Source organism: Camelus dromedarius, chromosome 14 (genome assembly GCF_036321535.1).
Source record: "Camelus dromedarius isolate mCamDro1 chromosome 14, mCamDro1.pat, whole genome shotgun sequence".
In the NCBI taxonomy this organism is placed as follows: domain Eukaryota; kingdom Metazoa; phylum Chordata; class Mammalia; order Artiodactyla; family Camelidae; genus Camelus; species Camelus dromedarius.
In genome coordinates this window covers 54333223-54354364 of record NC_087449.1, presented here as the reverse complement: position 1 = coordinate 54354364, position 21142 = coordinate 54333223, and the positions used below count along the sequence as shown (strand labels likewise).

The window sequence follows — 21142 nt, the reverse complement described above, 5'->3', positions numbered from 1 at the left end:
CTGAACTTGAAGATTTAAAGCCATGTTGTAAATAAGCCCTCAAATTCACTGACTCAAGAAGTAGTTTATCTAATTACTGCAAGAAGGAAGGTAAACTCTGTAAATTCAGAGGCCAAGAGGGTAAGTGGTCTCAGATACAAGAAAGCCCCAAATTATCTCTCTGACTTTGGTTCTCATCTTGGAGTGGTATGGTTACCTACCTTACTTTTTCCCCAGCAGGTTGATAATGTCCTCACAGCATTTGGCCCAGGCTGATGGAAAAGAAATTTGAATTGGCTGCCTCAGTTTGGGAACATGATAGGAACCAGAATTCTAGGTTTAATTCTGGGCTTAAACTCCAGCCTGGGATTTACAGCTTGAAGTTGGACTATAAAATAGAATCCAGCACTATGGCAAGAGGCCATTCCCAGGGCCAGAATGGTGGGGACAGGCTCTGAAGGTGACACCTGTAATGGTTTATTGAAATGCAGTGTACCTCTGAGATAACACCTGCGCCACTCTCCCCATCCCAGAGCACTCTGGATTCAGAGCGGCCCCATGGAGAGTAAGGACATGGTCTAGTGGTATGGGAAGAGCACCAAGTTGGGAGTTTAAGACCTATTTGTACCACAAACTGGCAGTGGGCAATATAGTGGCTTTGGGCAATATAGTTCTAAAGGTGACCACTTCCCATTTCTTACTGAATGCTGGGCACTGTATCAGGCGCCTTTCCTCATGCTCTCTCAAGGGGTGTGATTAAGAACCCAGGCATTAGAGTTATAAGGCTGTGTCGGAGACCTTGTTCTGGCTTTATTAGCCTTAGGAAGAAGTGACCTGGATGCTCTAAAACAAAGCACTATTATAATTATAGTCTTGAAAGATAACTCTTATATGGTGCTCTCCATGTGCCAGGTGCTGGTCTAGGCACTCACAATAGTCCCCGGGGTTGGCATTACTATCATTATTCCTGTTTTACAGATGAGAACAGTGAGTTACAGAAAGGTTAAGGGGTTTGCCCAAGGTCACACAGCCAGTATGTGGCAGATCTAGGAACTGAAACCTGGATTCAGAGCCCATGCTCCTAATCACTAGGATGACAGAGCCTCTGTGGGCTTCATTTTCCTCATCCACATAATGGGGATAACAGTAGTAGACATCACAGAGTGGTTGTAGGGACTGAATTAGAGGACACGTAGAAGGCACCTAGCACAGGGCCTAGTGCCTAGGAATTACTCTATTAAAAAACAGTGAGCATTATTTTTATTAATAAATTTGCACAATCCCCTTGAAGTAGCTGTTGTAAGCCCCTGCTTGGCATATGCAGAAACTGAAATCTGAGAGAAGTGCAGTCATTTATCCTGAGTCCCACAGCACTTTTAAGTGGTAAAGCTAGAACTTAAGCCAGGCTTAACCTGACTCCAAATTCTATGATTCCTAACTGCTAATCTTGGGGTACTTCTTCCCAGTCTCTAACTTGGGACTCAGACTAAATGATGGCCTGCCAAATCAAAGGACTGGTGGGTTTTCTCCCAGTGACCAAGGTAACTCCTCTGCCTGGCTAAGCCCTCTGGAGTGGTTGAGGCTCCTAATAGCCAGATCTTACCTGAGAGCCATGCAGAAATCCTTCCTTCCTCTCCTCCCAGGGCCCCAAGGAGAAGCGGATACTATCCTCTAGCACTGGGGGCCGGAACGAGCAAGGAAAGAGGTAAGGCTCGCCCACACCACCATCTCTGCCCTTTGCCCTTCCCCACCCCCACCGCCACCTCGGGCCTCCTACCCACTGGGCCCACAGTACTCTTAGAGGCCCATTAAAGTATTTTAATCTATTTTAAAATGAGAAGAAAATAGTTAATATAATCCAGCCTGGGTTATATTTATATTTATATCAATGCAATTGTAAAAGGTTTTTAAAAATACTTTTTTATGGAGAAAGGGCCTATCAAGGCAAAATAGAACACACACACACACACACACACACACACACACACACACACACACACACACACACACACACACACACACACACAAACACACACACCTTAGATGCCTGCAGGCCATGTGGGCTGGAGTTTACTGAAAACAAACTTCAAAGCCATACTGGTGGAAAAGCCCTGAAGGAAGCTTTTCTATCCCAGCTTCACAAACCTCCTCCCTGCAGCCTTAAAGGGAGGGGACTTTTGGGTTCCTGTGCTGCTTTCCCCAACTCTTTTGGGTCTCTGCCTGGCATTAGTGCCTCAGGGCACTGATGTTCCTTTTCTTGTAGAAAGCAGCCCAGGCCATGCTCATGGCCAGATGGGCACTGGAAAAACCCTGCCCGCCTTTCTCCACTCCCCCCGCCCCCACCTCCCCGTGCAGGGCCTCTGCTGGGAAACCTTTTGTACTCCTCTCTGCCTTCCAGAAAATCCAAACTGCTAGGGCAGGCACTGTGGTTCTTCTGGCGGCTCGGTGCCCCTCCACTGCTAGAAACAGTGGGTTTTGGTGTATAGGACTTTTCTCAAAACTAACTTTAAAAAATGTTTTCAGTTTTTCCAATTATAAAGTAATACCTGTTTATAAAATACTCAAACTCTATCAAAATGTATAAAGTAAAGAGTTTCTTATAAACCTACTCCCCTGTTCCCCTTAATAGTTTGGGGTATATTCTTCCAGACCTTTTTCTCAACATCTATTAGCTTAACTCACGAATACCTACTCTTCCTCCCACCGTGGATGACTCAATACAGTTGTTTTAAAGTGGGTACATTTGACTCTGGATAAGAAATAAATAATTAAACTTTCAGTTTTTTAAATTACCAAGTACTGTAATGGTTAAAGGAGACATTTCACCCCAAACCCTGAGCCTTTACTTGGTTCCATTCTTGACACCCTCCTCCCTGCTCATCCTGTGACAAATTGGCCTGCTGCAGTATCTTGCTTCATGCATGTTAGGAAGACCTGACATTCCATTGGATTAAAAAAGGTCAGTGTGTCAGCATGATAGTCATTCCCCAGTCCAGCCAAGCTCCCTCTCCCGCCCCTCAGAGAGAAGAGATGCACCCACTGATTCTCTTCTCTCTCCCCAGGTACTACCATGGCATGGAATATGAGATGGACCTCGCCCCCCTTGAAAGTCCCACACACCTCATGAAATTCTTGACAGAGAACGTGTCTGGAACCCCAGAGTACCCAGATGTGCTCAGGAAGAATAACCTAATGAGCTTGGAGGGGGTTGTGCCCACCCCAGGCAAGGCAGCCCTCCTCCCGCCAGGCCCCAGCAAGCTGGAAGCTGGCTCTGTGGACAGCTACCTGCTGCCCACCAATGATGTGTATGATAACGGCTCCCTCAACTCCTTGTTTGAGAGCATTCATGCAGTGCCTCCCACACAGCGCTGGCAGCCTGACAGCACCTTCAAAGATGACCCACAGGAGGTGAGGGCCCACCCACGTACCCCTCACAGCATCCCTGGATATGTGCATATGTGAACAGAAAGAGAGAAGACAGTAAGGAGGTCAGAGCTTTGGAGAAAGAGTCCTTGAGCTGAGGCAGGGCTGCCATGTACTGTTGTCTAGGATGTATACTGTACAACCATCACCATTGTATGCAGTGGCCCTGGGCTGAGCCTCCAGCAGCCTGAGTTTGGTCATTTATTTTCTCTGGATTGTGTTTCTCTGCAGTCGCTGCTCTTCCCAGATATCCTGAAAACGTCCCCAGAACCCACGTGTCCAGAGGACTATCTGAGCCCCAAAAGGTAACTCAGCCACTCTGTACCCTTGGCCACCTGGGCAGTGGCCAAGACAGAGCCTCACACTGTCCCCAGAACAAGCATCATCAGTGAATGAAAAGAGGGGAGTGAAGGCACACAAAAGGAGGGAGAACAATTTTCACATCCATCCCTTTCCTGGGCTGTGACGGGGAGCTCAGAGTTCAGCACCCAGTTAGAAAACCAAGGTTCTGTTGTCCTTAGTCTTCCCTATAAGTTTGTCACCTCTTGGGGTCTCTGGTTTCCATTTTTCATTATTCAGCAGGATTGTGTCTCAACAAGGCCATTAAATAGAAACCCTAATGATGTGGAAACTGAGGCCCAGGGAAGTGGAGTGATTTACTGAGGTCACACAGCAAGTCCATTGCAGAGCCCAGGCTTCCTGCTGCACTGCTTTCTGGGATACTCCTGCCTGGGAGCCCAGCCTCACTATCCTGTCCCTTCACCCCACAGTGACTTTGAGTACACCCTGGGCTCCCCCAAAGCCATCCACATCAAATCGGGCGAGTCGCCCATGGCCTACCTCAACAAGGGCCAGTTCTACCCTGTCACCCTGCGGACCCCAGCAGGTGGCAAAGGCCTTGCCTTGTCCTCCAACAAAGTCAAGGTACGTTGGCCCTGGAACCACTTGGGAAGTAGGTGGGGTGGTCAGGTCAGCCCTGCTGGCTGGGGACCCGGGGAGAGAGTGCTGTTAGATAACTGTGCATTGCCGTGGAGTGGTGGAAACTAAGCAGAAGGCTGGGGCCACTTGACCCAGGCTCTGGCAAGGGATGGGGCTGCCTGGGCCTCTCCTGAGGCTGGGGGTCACAGTGACTGCTGTGTTTGCAGAGTGTGGTGATGGTTGTCTTCGACAATGAGAAGGTCCCAGTGGAGCAGCTGCGGTTCTGGAAGCACTGGCATTCCCGGCAACCCACTGCCAAGCAACGGGTGATCGACGTGGGTGAGAGCCTGCCCAAGCCCTCCATCCCAGTTTCTCTTTCTCTTTCTCTCTCCTTCTCTCTCTCTCACACACACACACATGCATACGCACACGCACACACAGACACACACACACACACCCCAGTCAGGCCTTTCTTGCTGTGCCCCTTTTCCCCAGCCTCCTCTGGCCTCTGTAGGACTTATTTTTGACTCCAGCCACCTGCCTGGTCCCTGTCTCCCTGTCTCCAGGTCATACCACTGTGGGGTTTGCAGGGATTTGCATCTGTTGGCTGGAAGCAGTGACCTCTTTTCTGTGTTGCTTTGGGATAAACAGGGCCCTGGGGACCCTAGCAGTGTCAGATAAATAGATCCCTGGGATGCTGGCGTGCTTGTTCCCATCAGGGGGCTTGGCCAATTGAGACACAAATGCATAAGATAACAGTGCAGGCAGCGGGTGATTTGGAAGGCTTGAAACAGTGCAGGGGCAGTTCTGCTTTGGGAGCTGGGACCTTTGGGCTTTGTCAGCAGGTAAGGGATGGGGTAAGGCCAGGTCCTTGTCCCAGGCCCTGAGATGGGTGGGAGGCACAGCCCATCTTCAGGTCTCCAGGTTCATCACTCTCTTCCTAGCCTTGTGACCTGTGTCAGCTCCCTTTCCCTAGCCTCAGTTTCTTCAAGTGTCAATTGGAAATCACCAGCTGCCCTGCCTGCCTACAGTGCTGTTTCTGCCTTGGAGACAGTGTCCTGGAGAACATGATACAGATAGAGACGACTCAGTGACTTATCTGACAGGCCAGGTAGCAAAGTGGTTGGAAGCCTGGGCTCAGGAGCCAGACAAAGCTGAGCTCTAGTCCTTGCTCTACGTTTTACTAGCTCTGTGACTCTGGGCAAGTGACCAAACTTCTTGGAGCTTTATTTTCCTCATGTGTAAACTGAATACTCACAGCGTTGTTGTGAGGATTAACTGCAGGCTTGCCATATTGTACGTGTTCAATAAACGACAGTAGCACTACCACTTACTTAATATTATGCAGCATTAGTAGTCCTGGTGCTGCTACTTTTACTGCGGCTATTGCTACCACTGTTACTATGATGATTACTTCTACTACTTCTTTATCTGGGAAATCTCTTAAATCACAATCCCAGTGAAAAATAAAAGCTCCATCCAAAAACGATGAAGGAATCCCTCTGGGGTTTGGGCAAATCTGCCTCTCAGGCTGGACCTCAGTTTTTCCATCTGTAGCCTGGGGCACAATAACCAGTTTCCTCCCTGGACTGAAGCAGGGTTCTTAAGGGAGAGGATATAAATCTCTGCCAAGAATGAGGCCCAGCCTCTAAATAATCCCTCCGCATGGTGCCCCCAAATCCCTTCCTTCCTGACTCCCTTCTGATCTCCTGTGGTTTCAGCTGACTGCAAAGAAAACTTCAACACTGTGCAACACATTGAAGAGGTGGCCTATAATGCATTGTCCTTTGTGTGGAATGTCAATGAGGAGGCCAAGGTCAGTGCTGGGGGCATGGCCGGGATGGGACTGGGCCACCTGGAAGTCCCCATCCTGGGAAAAGGGCTTGCCTGAACCTAGGATTGTGGTAGCTGCTCCAGTAAGGGCCTCAGTGGAGGAGGCAGGGTACAGAGAAGCACAGGATGTGAAGCCAGAGAGGCTGGGCCCGCACCCCAGCTCTGTGACCCTGGACCAGCGCCTTGGCTGGAAATGGGGTGTAACCATAGCACCACTGACAGGTTGGCATGAGGATCAGATGAGATAAATAAAAGGTAGAGCACAGCCTGGCACATAAGTGGTAGTTGTGTTTAACCCAGTCCACCCTTTTACCAGATAGGAAAACTAAGCCTTGTGCAAGGCCGCACAGCAAGCCAGATTCCCTGACTTGCAAGCCCATGCAGAGTGTTGCAGGAGAGGTGCTTTGGAGTCTGGTAGATGAGGGCTGAAATCCGTTACCTCTCTTCTTGAGCCCATAGGAAGGGATGAATAATCTGCCTCCTAGGGTTATGGTGAAAATTCCACGAGCTCACGCATGGCAGAGACGGGCACTGTGCCAGGCCCGTTGGAGAGGCCTGAGAAATGGAGCCTCTGGTGATTTTTTTCTTTTCTGTACCAGTGATTAAACCATTTAGTGCTTGAGACCAGTCTTGAACTCTCCTGTGCTTCAGGGTCCCTCTGTGTCTTGGTTTTCTGTTTGGACAAGTGGCTTCATGGAAAGGGCATGAGTCTGAGAGTTGGGAGCTGGGTGACCTTGGGCCTGTACCTTCACCTGCCTGGGCCAGGCTTACCCCATCAGACCAAGGTTGGGACTGCCTCTTGGCAAGGGCATTTCTGGCCTGGACAAGCTGGGGAGCTAATCCCTGTCCATGCCTTGCCTCATGGGGCCGTCCAGGCTGCCTGTAGAAATGGAGGTAAAGGCGCTCTGAAAACAACAGAGAGAGACACAAAGGCGAGGGATTATTATTATTCAAATGGACACCAGGAGTTGGAGGAGGAGCTGGGGCTTCCAGTTCAGGGAGGAGGGAAAAGAGTTTCGTGGGAAGGGAGAGGTGGGTTTCGGTGGGGATTTTCTCACAGCCTCTTAAGCCCCCAGGCCCGGGTCTTTCTCAGGTGTGAGCTGGGCGGGGGCTGCATTAGGGCTGAGCTGGCTGAGGGGGAGGTATGTCTGGCATGCACCTGGAAGCCTGGCCCCCAAAGCCAGGGAAGGAAGAGGGTCTGCTCAGGTACCACACCCCACCCCTACCTGTTCAGGTCAGGGTCATTTCCAAGGGAAATGTCCCAGCAAACAAGGGCTAGCCCAGAGTTGGGTCTGGCCCTGGTGCCCCATAGAGGAGTCAGCAGGTAGGCAGCCACTCAGTGAGCTGGCCAAAGGCTGCTGTCAGTCAGACATAGGCTTCAGATTGGGCTCCAGCTGTCCTGCTCAGCAACAGCTACAGAGTATCCAAAGCCACTCACTCTGTGCTCAGTTACCCTCACAGCCACAGGGGGTGGGTTTCATTGTCTCCATTTTGCAGAGAAGGAAACTGAGGCTCTGTGAGGTTAAAGGACTTGTCCAAAGCCACATGGCTTGACTAGCAGAGCCCAGCTTCCCGCCCCAGGTCTGGGTGGCCCCCCGTCCAGGCTCATTCTGCTCTGCCACCCTGCCCGACTCCCTGTGGACATTAGCAAGTCACATCCCTGCTGAGAGCTGCCGTTTCCTTGGCTGTAAAATGGGAGTGACTCGTTCAGCGACAGCTAGAGCTGGTGGTTGGGGAGCAAAGGTGCAATGTCTTACCCTCTGTGTCCTGGGGCCAGCAGGAAAATGATCTTCTGAAGCCGGGGGGAAGGGAATTTGGCCCTTCTCTACCTCCTTGCTCTGAGTTACAGAAAAACAAGCTCCTAAAGGACCCTTAAGCTCCCTCCTGGGGCCTTGATCATTTGGGCTGCCATTGGGAATCTAGTGGGAACTGCATTGTCCACTGGTCAAGACCTGGGCTCAAACTCTGGCTCTCTTACCCGCTCCCTGCATTGCCTTGGGACAGCTGCCATGCCTCTCTGAGCATCAGTTTCCCCATCTGTAAAAGAGAGGTGGTGGTGATGCTTGCCTTCCAGGGCGTTGGGAGGTAAAGAGTGCCCACCAGGCACACAGTTGCTGTTACACAGGGTGGTATGGAACACCAGGGCTGGTGACCTGGGGCGGCTGTTTATCTAGCTCCCCCATCTGTCCCCAGGTGTTCATCGGCATCAACTGCCTCAGTACAGATTTCTCCTCGCAGAAGGGGGTGAAGGGTGTCCCCCTGAACCTGCAGATTGACACCTATGACTGTGGCTCAGGCACTGAGCGCCTGGTACACCGCGCTGTCTGCCAGATCAAGATCTTTTGTGACAAGGTGCTTGGGTGTGGACCTCCTGCTGGGCTCTGGGAGGGAGGGGGGTCAGCCCCCACCCGTGCAACCTCCCCAGCATTCTGGGAGTGTCTGTCTCTCTGTTTCTTGCTCTCTGAATGTCTCTCTGTGTGTGCTTGTCATTTGTCTGTCGTGGTCTCTGTATATTTTCCTCTGCCTCTGCATTTCTGTCTTTCAGCTCTCTCTTTCTGAAGATCTCTTTCTTAATCTCCATAAATAGCTCTCTATGTTTTTCTCTCTGTGTCTGTCTTTTTCATGTTTTTCTTTCTTCTTATCTCTCTCTGACTCCATTTCTCTTTTCTGTTTCTCTCTCTCATGGCTACACTGACCTCAGACAGGGCTGGGCTGAGCTGCACTGAGTGCTGGCAACTCCCCATTTCCTGGTCTCACTCTGGGAAGAAAGCAGCATCGGAAGGCTGGCCCAAGACCCTTGGTGACCCCTTTCCCCTTCTGCCCTGCAGGGAGCAGAAAGGAAGATGCGGGATGACGAGCGGAAGCAGTTTCGCAGGAAGGTCAAGTGCCCCGACTCCAGCACCAGTGGTCAGTGGGGCTGGGTCAGGGACTGGGCTGGGCTGGGCTGGGGTGGAAGGGATAGGAGCCTAGAGGGCAGAGGTCGGGGGCATGAGTGGAGGGACCTCAAGGCACAGTGTCTTCTTTTCCCCATCAGGCGTCAAGGGCTCCCTGCTATCCGGCTTTAGGGGCAATGAGACCACCTACCTGCGGCCTGAGACAGACCTGGAGACCCCACCGGTGCTGTTCATCCCCAATGTGCACTTCTCCGGCCTGCAGCGCCCTGGAGGGGTGAGGATCTGGGGCAGAGAGGGGGTCTTGGCCCTTAGGAGGTGCTGTCTTAGCGCAGACCAGTGGGGAAGCAACCTGCCACTCAGCTGGTACAGGCCAATTTAGATGTTGATAGGTCCTGATATTTTTTATATCAAAATGAAAATTCTAAGAGACTAAAAACATGTATATGTGGTCATATAACTTTAGTGACCTTTTCTACTGAAGAGAAGAATGTTAATGAAGAAATGGACTTCATACCCCTTGAAATCTTCATGCTTAGAGCACACACAGAGGAGGTTCCTAATAACTGAGCCCCAGGATAGACTGTAGCCACATCAAAGCTGGGCTGATAATAGTGGTCACACCGCTCACTCTACACCAGGTGCTGCTCTGACTGCTTTCCGTGCATTACCTATGCATTATCTCCTTTAACTCACTGCGTCCTATGAAGTTGATCGTATAATTCTCCCTGGAGTTGTGAGGTGGAAATTGAAGCATCGAGACCAAAATTACACAGTACATGGCAAAACCAGGATTGGGACCCAGGCAACCTGGCTTCAGAAGCAGTGCCCGTTACCACCAGTTACACCACCTCTCAAGACGGGGAGCCAGCAAACACCTTGACCATGCCAGCTGTGCGGGCACAGCCCTTTGCTGCATTGCCCCATCTCCCCTAACCACCGTCCTTTGAAGTAGAGACTATGATCTCCATTTTCCAGACATCACACAACAAGTCAGTGGCAGAATCAAGATCCCAGAGCCTGTCTGCTAGTTTGCTTCCATGTTAAATAATTGACTATTTCCTCCCATTGAGCTCCCCACCATTTAGTGGGAATGTTTGCAGAAATGGCCCTTGGTGTACAGATGTGTTCAGTACATTGACTTCAACAGTAAGATAGATTATGGAGCTAAAAGAGCAGCCAGTACTGATTGTGGCCTTGGCACACAGTTAAAGCCCTCTGTGTCTGCCACACCCCCTTCACTGCCCTGGCGTAGTTCTGTGGTCCCCATAACACAGGAGGCTGCATTAACCCACTCTCTCTCCCCAGCCAGAGGCCTCAAGTAGGGAGATGACCACTTGGGATTAAGGCACCCCCTTGGCCAGGTTGACAGCTCTTCTGTGAGAGGAAGAAGTGGGGGACCAGTCTTTGTACCTGTGAGCCCGAGAGAGAGGACCAGGGGAGTGGAAAGAGCAGAAAGCCCAAGTCTGGATCCCAGTTCTGCCTTCTGTGGTGTGATGCCCCGGGAGGCTCTGCCCTCCTGGGGCCTGGGCATCTTACCTCGTAGGACTTACGATGGCTGTACCAGATAGCACAGTGCCCCACACACATGAGGGTTCAAAAAGAATGCCCCTTCCCCTCCTTTTGCCTCAGCTCCAATTACCTAGTTATCACCTGTAGGAGGGTCTGCAGTCCCAGCCCTTCTGGTTATCCTGGGGCTCAGATGGGACTCGTTGATTCTGCCACCATTTCCTTAGCACCTCATATGTTCACTGAGTCCCTGACTCATCCAACTTGGGCTTGGTGCTTCCTTTCAACTCAAAATCTCAGTGCACTTAAGAAGGCTTATCTGAGCAGAGTGAGCTGAAAAAGCATTAAAGCTGCATCCCCCACCTTCCCCCCACAAAGATTCTTCATCTCAGAAGGCCTCCAACAGCTGAGGGTTCCTTGCATCTTCCTGCGTGTGATGGAAAATGTCTATTCTCTTCATTGCAGGCGGTGCTCTCAGCAGGACACGGCAGCTCCAACAGGTACGGGGAGAAGCAGCCAAGGGCCTTACCTCCCTGCTGGTCCCCCTTTTACTGCTCATATGCTCCTAGCCTGCCCTTCCCTTTGCTGCCCCCCAAGCCAGAGGCCGGGCCAAGAGGAAGCAGCCAGGAGACTCTATCCCCAACCCCCAAGCCAGATTCATGTTCCTTTCCCACTGAAACTGCCTGAGTTTTTATGGGTTTGTTTAATGTAAGAAGTTGGCGAATCTCTGGCGAGACATCTGCTTGTAAACTAGGAAAGAAAAAGCCTCTGAGATGGTGGAGCAGATTCGAGAGTAAGGAGGGGACGCTGTGCCTGAGGACTTAGGGGAATCCACCCCCACATGCCCTCCCCCAAGCACACACCCACCAGACCCCAAGAGGCCAAGGGAGGGGCTGGGCCCCTGGGCCCTTCAGCTCAGGAAGGGCCTCCACACCCCTCACCTCTTTCAGCCTCAGCTAGAGATCTACCAGAGGAGGAAAATGGCCTCGTGAAGATGAGGCAGGTATGAGAGGTGGCGTGGAAATAGAATCTTTGTAAAGGGGAAAGCATTTATGAAGATCATTTGTTGTTGATATCAGGCTCTTCCTTATAAACAAGAAATACTTTTCATAAGGTGCTTTCACACTGCATTATGTCACTTATCACCTCACAACAGCCCCAGTGAGTTAGGCAAGCAGGAGTTACTGCTCTGCCTTGTAGAAGAGGAACATGATGCCCAGAGAAGTGAAGTGGCCTGCCCAAGGTCACACAGCTGTTGTGACGCAGAGGCAGGCCTGAACCTGTCTGCCTTGCTCCACAACTCACGGCCCTTCCTCTCCCACTCACGCCTAACTTGATTCTTTCAAAAAAGAATAATGTTGATGATGAACCAATAGGCTGTATTTATTGAAGCCCTACTGCGTGTCACACACTGTTCTAAAAGCAGCGTGCAGTGTCTCCTTCAGCCTCACAACTTTACAAAGTATCATTATTATTACCATTATGACCCCGCTGCACATGGGGACACTGAGAAGCTGTCACCCAGCTAGTGAGGAGCAGGGCTGAGAGTTGAACCCGTGTAGCCCAACTCCAGACCCTGCTACTTTAACCTCTGTCCCACTGCTTTGTTCCCACCCTCATGGGGTCTTCCTCACGTCTGGGGCCCCTGCAGACTCTGGAATCCCCACCCCTCACCCCGGGTTCCTCATCAGCCTCTCCCTGCCATCCCCACAGGCTGCCTCTGAAGCGCACCTGCTCGCCCTTCACGGAGGAGTTTGAGCCTCTGCCCTCCAAACAGGCCAAGGAAGACGATCTGCAGAGAGGTAGCCTCACTCTCGCCCCGTTTGTTCTCCGAGCCTTCCCCAGCCCCCAGCTCCCCGTGAGGCCTTCCGCAAAGCCTCAGACTGACCCTGGTCTGGGCAGCCCAGGCAAACCCACCCCAGCAGGGAGGGGCTGCTTTCCTCCCTGGAGCTGGGGCTGGGCCAGGGCTTGACGGTGGTGTAGGGGGGTCAGGAGGGCATCCAGGGTGCTTGGAGACACAGCCATGGAGTTGGTGGGCTTCTGCGTCCTCTCACCTTGTCGGACGTGGGTGTCCTGGGGCAGCTGGTAAGGCAGCAGCCTCGTGATGTTGGGCACGTCCTTCTCACTTTTGCTCATAGGGAATACCTGGCTTTCTGCCTTTGACACTGTAAATCTGTAACTTCCTGGGATAGGGGGACTGTAGGTGACCATCAAGAGGAAACCAACTAGCTACTGAGATCAAAAGCTTCTAGCAACCTTGAACTGAGCCTTGCACCCTACTTGGTGTTTCCAAAAGTCACGTCCATACTGCCCACAACAACCTTATGAAATAGGGGGTGGAACCGCCTCCATTTTCCATCTGGATAAAATGAGGCTCAGTGATGTTAAAAGAACTTCTTCAGGGTCACATAGCAGGCAGCTGGCAGAGCAGGGATTCAAACCCACCAAAATCAGCAGAGTCTGTGTAAGTGTGTGGGACCTGCAGAACCAGGTGAGAAGTTTCCCACCTGGGCACAGACCTCAGCAAGGATTTGCTCTTTTTATAAAAATCAGTCTTATGTTACAAATAATGTTTTTTAAGTTTCTTCTACCCTCGTAGAAGATATTCCCTTGTACCACTAAAAGCCACCCATTTGCTTCTCAGTTTTGTTGTATGTGCGGCGGGAGACTGAGGAGGTGTTTGACGCCCTCATGTTGAAGACCCCAGACCTGAAGGGGCTGAGGAATGCGGTAAGAGACCTCGTGGATTCCGCCCTGCCCTGACCGGACCCCACTCTGCACTCCCGTCTTTCCTGACTCTTCACCATGAAGTTCTGATTTCCCACGGGAAGACCCTGGGAAGGAATATGCTGGAACGTTGGCTTTCTGGTAGCCCACCTGTCCCACCCCATCTGAGGGCACCTGTGGGGCCCAGCTGCTGGGGGTGTGCCTCTGAGATGTTATCTCCCAGCCAGAACCCTGGCTCCACCCTGGGAGTCGCACACACCATAAATCCTCCTTAATCTGATAGCTGCTGTCTGACAGGCCAGAGCTTTTTGTTGGCTTTGCAAACCTGTTTCTGTTTTAATGGGAATGAAACCCAAAAAGGCCAGGCCCCAGAGATACTCTTTTTTCTTTCCCAGAAGGCCTCATTCCTCCAGCTTGTGGTTGGCTGGTGCGGGGGCTGCTGGCCCAGGCAGCTAAAGGTGGTGTCTGGGCCAGGAGACCTTCCCCAACCCCCGAAACTGCCAGAGAGCAGGTAAAACTGCCCTGAACAAAACCCACAACTGCTTTGTGGTTCAGCTAAAAACGAAACAAACACAGCCTCCACTAGGGCCACCACTCAGAAAAGCCAGGTGGTTCCAAGATGTCAGCTTGGGGAAGGGAAAATGAACCAAATAATAACAGCTCCCTTTTATTGAAGACTCACTATGTGCCAGGCACCTTGTCAGGCATGCTGCATTTGCTTCCTCACCGTGTTCTCTTAACAACCCTGAAAAGTGGATGCTATCATGATCTCCTCACTTCTATAAGGAAACAGCCTCCTGGGGGTCAGGTGACCTGCCAGGGTTACTAGAAGTGACAGAGCTGGGATTCTAGCCCAGGCTCTCTCCACTCTGCTATGTTATCCTGTTCTCTCCACATAGCATCAGCTCTGCTTGGCTCACAAAAGGCCATTAATGTCACTAGAATATAGACTCAGAATCTTTGAGCTGGACAGTACCTTAAAGGGTCAGCTCCCCATCTGCTGCTCAAGCTTGCTCCCCAGTAGCCCTTCCAAGTGGGTGCCCACTCTTGACTTGTATACTTCAAGGATGGCGAGCTCGTTGCCTTGTGGGGCAGCCATACAAGGTAGTTGTCTTTGTATGGCGTATAGTTAGAAAGTTCCTAAATTCTTGCTTAGACTGACTTGAGATCTTCCTGGTAGCTTCCAGCCACATCCCCATTAAGTTCAGTAGTCTAAGAACTTTTCTTGCCTAGAGAGATCTCTGTCAAGGCAGAGACCAGCTAAGGAGCTGAACTGGCTCCTCTTCCTGAAAGAAGTAGATAGGATGACCTCTACCTGCAGCCTGTGGCCTGAGGTTCGCTGTGGCTTCAAGGCAGCTAGTAACACTAACCAGCAGAGTTTGACCAAACCTGGATGGTGCTGCGCCAGGACTTTGATGTAATCGTCTTAATTCCTGTGCAGAACCACCTGTTTGTACATCCCATTATGACACCCATTTTACAAATGAGGAAACTGAGGCTCAGAGAAGTAAGGTGACTTGTTCAGAGTTCTGCAACCCCAGGTGGTAGAGCTGAGGCCAGACTGGTTCTGTCTGCACCAGAGAAAACCTCAGGAGGCCTGGGGAGAAATGGGATGACTGGCTGTGTGAGCTCAGATAGGTCGCTCACAGGCCTCTGAGCTGCAGTTTCCTCACCCGTAGACTAAGTTCCAACGTTCTGGGATGTGATGGGGGCAGAAAGCCTGGATTCTAGGCCAGGCCTTGGGTGCATTCTTTATCTTATTCAAGCTCAGCATCCTCGCCCATCAAATGGGGTTAGTAATTCCTGCTAGATTGGGTAAATGTTTGGGTTATCCTCCACTCACAAGAGGGCAAGAGCATTCCTGCTATTCCACTTCTAAAATAATAACAACGACCATTTATTGAGTATTGACATTTATTTAGTACATGCCAGGAACTGTCCTAAGTGTTTTATATGGACCAATTCATTTAATTCTTCCAGCAACCTATGAGCTAGGCACTATTTCCATCTCCCCGGGTGGTTTGCCCAGCTGGTCAGCCAGCTGGTGAGTGGGGAGCCTTCGGCACTGGAATAATCCAAATGTCTGACTATAGGCAAGGGTTGAGGAAAATGCCCTTTGGGATATTTTACAACCACTAAACATGCTGTTTGTCAAGAGTTCATTGTGATGTGGGGAGGCTTATAATATACAACAGTAGGTAAAACTATCTAGGGGGGATACGTAAATATCCATGTACCAAAAGATAGGAAGGAATACCCCTAAATATTATTAGTATTTATCCCTGAGAAGCAGAATTGTGGATGATTGTAATCTTCTTCATTGTATTTTTCTACAGTATGGATAAATACTACTTTTAGAATCAGGAAATTAAAAGTCATGGTATCAAAAGACTGGTATAAATCCAGTTTTAGCAGCAGACAATGAATCCACTGCCATTCTTTTCCAGATCTCTGAGAAGTATGGGTTCCCGGAAGAGAACATTTACAAAGTCTATAAGAAATGCAAGCGGGGGTAAGTGCCCAGTACAGCTCTCCCTCCCCACTCCCCACCCTGCCACTTTCCCTCTAAAATATTGGCTCAGGGAGCTCCCAGCAGTTTTTCCCTGCTGGGCAAAGCTGTGTTTGTACCCGGCTTTGTGGAGAGGTAGAGGCGATGTGAAATTGGGGTGGAGAGTGCCCAGTCAGGCCACAGTCACCTGCAGACAGTGATCACTGTTGGAAAGGAAAGGAGAGGGAGACAGATGGAAGGGTCTTCATATACCATCTACCCAGGTGGAGAGGGAAGCACAGGGCCACATGTCAGAAGACCCAGGTTCTAATCCCAAGGGCACTGGATAACCAAGTCATTTGATTGTAATGGTACTGATGATAGTGACAGTCATTTTCTTGACCACCTATTATGTGCCAGGTACTGGGCTAAGTTTATCTTGTTTAACCCTCACAGCCACACCATGAGGTAGATACATTATCCATTTTACAGACAGGGAAACTGAGGCTCAGAGGTGCTAAGCAATGTTCAGAGGGGAGGAGCAGTGGAATAAAGGCACAGAGGCAGAAGGGCACAACAAAGTTGCTACTGGCTGAATCAGTGGTTCCAAGAAGGAAATGGCTGGCGATGAGTCTGGAAGGGGAGTTGGAGCCCAGACAGGGATGCTCCACAGACCTCCACCTTTGGGTCTGGATGAGGCAGGAGGGAGTAAAGCTTTATCTTCCAGGGGGCCAGGCAGTGCCTGCCACCTGCCATGGGTGCCAGGGGATTAGTGCTAAGGACCGCGGTGCCTCTGCTGTCGGCCCAGGGTTGGGGCGGGTTGGGCAGAGGGCCACGTGCTGACCACCCTACCAGGCATCCACCCTTGGTCAGAGCCAGTGAACTGGACCTCTGCAGCCCTTGCTGTCTAGGTCACTTCACCAGCCCAGCGTGGGGGCCCCTGGGCAGTAAGGAATTGTCACTGCCATTCGCTGCCTAGAAGACCTAAGACCGGGGTCCTGGGAAACAGCCTCAGGCCCCCTGCCCACAGCTCGGGCCTGATCCTCCAGCTCCTCTTACGAGCTGTTCCTGGAAGGTGCTCTGACTTTGCCCTGTGGCTGTTGTCTGTGGGCTCTCCTTTCAGAAGACTGCAAAGTGAGGCATGTTTTGTACTGGGGCTGAGGCCCCCCCATCCAGGCCCAGGGTCCGCCTCCTTCCTCAAAGGCTAGCCTCCCTCCTCCTCTCCCTCCCCTTTGGCTCCCATAGAAGGGTGGGGGAAGGTGTGCAGCCCCGTAGCCCCTGGGAAAGGATACGTTTGGTTTTGGTTGTATGAGTGTCTTGAGTTCTTTGTGTGTTTTTTTTCTTCCAAGTTTCGGTTTCAAACTGGGGCTCACACGCTCTCTAGAGTGGAATCCACCTCATAGCAGAGAGCAGGCTCTGCTTTGCCCAGACAAGCCTAGCCCCACTTCCCCTTCAGTGCCAGTGCCCACACCTCCTGGCTGCCACCCCACCTGTCACCGCCGGCTTCTCTTACAGATCCCACCACAGGCTGTGTTGAGGGGTTGGGAAATGCCTTTGTGTACGATCTAGGGGTCCGGGGTGTGCATACAAGGATGCCCCACCCCTCAGCCCCACGGCCTGAGTGGCAAGTCTTTCCCTTAAGCTCCAGCCAGCTATTTCAACCATAATTATAATAACTTCCATTTGTGGAGCACTTTGTACATGCCAAGCACTGGGTTAAATAACTCCTGAGCATCATTTCACTGACCCTTTGAATTTGGTATGATTATCTCTATTTCTACAGATGAGGAAAACTGAGGTTCAAAGTAGTCCCAGGGTCGCAGAGTTAGTAACCTGCAAAAGGAACGCTGGCCTGTCTAAAGCCCATACACACACCCACTATTTTATCTTGCCTCCTGCTTGTTCCTCTAACCACTAAGCAGTGTACAAATAAAGACTGTGGCCAGGCTGGCCAATTTATTCGCCCAGCCCCATAGCCCAGGGCATCACCAGCGGCCTTTCAGAAGCACTCACACCCCTTACACCACCAACCATGAAAACCTCAGGCCTCGGATCGTCTGAGATGCCTAAGTGGGAAGAGTCCCCAAAGAGCCTCTTGGGACTGGAGAGGCCAGGCTCATTTGCTATCTCCCTCAGAGACAGTCTCTCTTCATCTGAGGAACAGGAAATTGTAATCGCTGGCCTAGTTTATTTTCACAGAACCCTCCAGAAAGTCCTCTGGACAAAGGTAGATACAATCAGCTTTACAAGCACTGCTGAGTGCTTGAAAGATTAACAAATACATTGTTTTTGCTGGCAGCTGGCCAGGGGTTCCATGCAAACCGGGATAGGAGACAGCCAGAAGCTGGCAAGTGACAAGAGGCCCGCATTCTGGGATATCAGTTCCTGACAAGCCCCTGCCTCTAGGGCCCAGCTGTCATTGACCTCTGAGAGGAAGGGGTCCGTGGGCCTGTCTGAGATCCCTTGTATGCGGGTGCGCACTCTGGGCCGGCTGAGAGGCCCTGCTTGGGAGTGGGAGGGAGGCGGCCTTCAAGTTCGTGCATGTAGGGCATTTACACAGTGCCCGGCACCTAGAAGCACTGTAAATGCCACAGTATGAGACAGACAAAAAACCCAATGGTCACAAAGCGCCCAGCCCTGGTCCCCTCTGGTCTGTTCCGAGCCTGCAGCCCCCAGACAAAGATCTCTCTGTGAAATGAACTGCTAACAGGACCCAGGAGAGTGGAATCTGGTCATTAAACGCTGGCAGTCAGCACCCCGGCCTTGGAGCCTGAGCCCAGACCTCCTTCCAGGAAGCAGCAGCTGCTTGATGATGCTGCAGGGACAGCTGGATGTAGGCCATAGGCTTCGGCTCACCGCTGTCTCTGTTGTCCCTCCTGATGTGAGGGATTCAGGGGCACAAGGCCACCACCCTCCCCCCAACCCCGGGGTCCCCAGAAAAGCAGCCTCCTGCTTCCTGCCAGTAGTAGTAGTCTGGGATTCTCACACCCCGACTCCTGCCCCACTTAAATAATCTTGCCTCATCTGAACTCTCCTTCAGCCCTGGATTTGCCGTGTGCTAATTCCTAACTTGTATTTATAGGGTTTTTGTTTTTGTTGTTGTTTTCTTTAAAAAATGATGCAGTGGAAAGAGATAAAAGTCTGGATTCCGATTCCAGCTCTGCTGACCCTTAACTGTGACCTGAGGCAAATGACTTTGCTTCTTCAAACCTCAGCTTCCCCATCTACAAACTGGGCAGTACAGTTATAAGGATTCACTCTCCCCGGACCTCCTAGATTCTGAACACCTGGAGGGCAGGACCTCCGATCTCTGTGTGGCCCTTGTTTGTGTTTGGAGCGAGGCCCTGCACGTGGAAAGGCCTCAGCAGATGCTGGTGAGGTGGAGGGAGGGAGACATCCACCACCATCCCAAAGGGAAAGCTGCTGTGCTCAAGTCGGGTCCCCCCCAGTGGGTCCTTCACGAGAGAGGCAGCTCCTATTGGGGTACCCTTGGCTACAGCATGGCTTTGACCCCCAGCAGAGGGCCACAGTCACAGAGGCTCTGTCCCTCTCAGGTTGGCCCAGGTCCTTGCCTGAAGGCGGTTGAGGGGTGGGCTGGGGTGGAGAGAAGGTCAGGCCCCTCAAGTCCATGGTGCCATCCTTGAGATTTCAGCTCCCTGGGGTGAAACTGAGGGGGGCTTGTGTGGCTCCTGCCTGTGGCTCAGGCAGTCACACCTGAGTGACATATCACAGCCTCTTGTTGAACCCAAACCTCACTGGTCCACCCACCATTCCTCCCACACTTGAACTCATGCTTTGTGTCTGAGTGCTCAGTCTGGCCTGGTGACCGGGGAGCACAGCATCTTCCCCATATCTACGTGTTTGTTCCTTAAAGGCATCCATGTGCGTACCTCCATCTGGGAGGTAGGTGGGTGTGGTCGCCAGCAGGCTTGGGTTTGGTTTGAGCTCAGCCACTGGGGAATTGTGTCCTCCCCTGTAAAGTGGGGCAGTGAATGCCCACCTTGCAGGTTGTTACGAGGGTCTGAGAGAAAATCTGAGCGGTGCCTCAAGAGCTAGGGGCGCCTAATTGGTAGTGAACATTACCGTCACCCTTTACTCAGGCCGTGTAAACAAAGGGCCTGTCACATTCTAACCATGTCTCTTCTCTTCCAGAATCTTGGTCAACATGGACAACAACATCATCCAGCATTACAGCAACCACGTCGCCTTCCTGCTGGACGTAGGGGAGCTGGACGGCAAGGTTCAGATCATCCTCCAGGAGCTGTAGAGCCTGAGCACTGACTCCCTCAGCCCTCTTGAAGTAGGCACCAGCCAGGAGCCAGCTGGGAAGGGGCCCCACGCCACACACAACCTCTCCTCATGCCTCAGTGCTGTTACTTGAATGCCTTCCCTGAAGGAAGAGGCCCTCGAGTCACAAACTCTGACATCAAGGCCAGGAAGGGGCCTGGGAGGTGTCCTGATCTGAACCCCCATTATGCTTGAATCTACTCTCTGAACTTCCTGCCAGAGCCTGCCCATCCAGAGACAGTGCCATCTTGGTTAACATGCCCAACAGACCATTTCCGCCTCAAGTGACCCTTCTCTGCAGCTGATCTCCTGCAGGCAGCCAGTCCAGGAGGGGGAAGTGGACCTGTGTCCCCAGGTGGACTTGACTCTTCATCCCATTCTTGATGCTTCCATCCACTTCAGACCAAGGATTTCTCACCCTTTGGTCAGTTAGTTAACTTGAAAACTCTTGATTTTCAGTGCAAATGACTTTTAAAAGACACTGTCATGGAGACACTCTCCTCACAGACTTCCCCAGTGCAGGATGGGAATCAGAGCGATCGACGGGAACAAAGTGGCCTCTGTGTGAAAAGACCACCACGCCTGCTCACTGTTATATACATTTCTTATTTACAATTTTCATTTATGTTATATATATATAAGTATATATTGTATATATATATGCAACATTTTATATTTTTCATGGATACATTTTTATCATTTCAAAAAATGTGTATTTCACATTTCTTGGACATTTTTTAGCTGTTATTCAGTTATACATTTTGTATACTCATATGGTATTTAGTAATAAATTCTACTTATGGATTGCTTCAAATGCTACACTTGTTCCTCTTGTGAAAGCCTTCCAGAAAGAGAAGGTGAAAGTAAGGCTTCTCTTCTCTGTCCTGTGAGCGGTTTGCCTAGGACTTGAAGGATGGTGGGCAGTGCTAGACCTGGTGAAGCAGAGGGGCCCCCCCCGGAAGGCAGCGAGTCCTGACGCCTGGCGTGGTCTTGGTGGCCTGTCCTGTGTGGCCCACAGGCTGAATGTCATGACCTCGGAATCAGCGATTGTGGAGATGAAGAAGTCCTCGGATGCCCTAACGAGGCC

General features: G+C 51.3%; 1 protein-coding gene across 1 annotated transcript in view; it reads left to right on the top strand.

The window, feature by feature from the left end:
• GRHL3 (grainyhead like transcription factor 3) overlaps nt 1-20793 on the top strand; it is a 34118-nt gene extending 13325 nt beyond the window's left edge. Inside the window, exons 3-16 of the mRNA XM_010989800.3 lie at nt 1623-1684; nt 3042-3387; nt 3634-3707; nt 4173-4326; nt 4548-4659; nt 6042-6136; nt 8347-8505; nt 8982-9060; nt 9188-9321; nt 11019-11053; nt 12267-12355; nt 13198-13283; nt 15728-15792; nt 19921-20793. Of these exons, the coding sequence (XP_010988102.2) occupies nt 1623-1684; nt 3042-3387; nt 3634-3707; nt 4173-4326; nt 4548-4659; nt 6042-6136; nt 8347-8505; nt 8982-9060; nt 9188-9321; nt 11019-11053; nt 12267-12355; nt 13198-13283; nt 15728-15792; nt 19921-20035 (1605 nt within the window). The 3' untranslated portion in view covers nt 20036-20793. The remainder of the gene's footprint in view (nt 1-1622; nt 1685-3041; nt 3388-3633; nt 3708-4172; nt 4327-4547; nt 4660-6041; nt 6137-8346; nt 8506-8981; nt 9061-9187; nt 9322-11018; nt 11054-12266; nt 12356-13197; nt 13284-15727; nt 15793-19920) is intronic.
• The last annotated feature ends 349 nt before the right edge of the window (nt 20794-21142 follow it).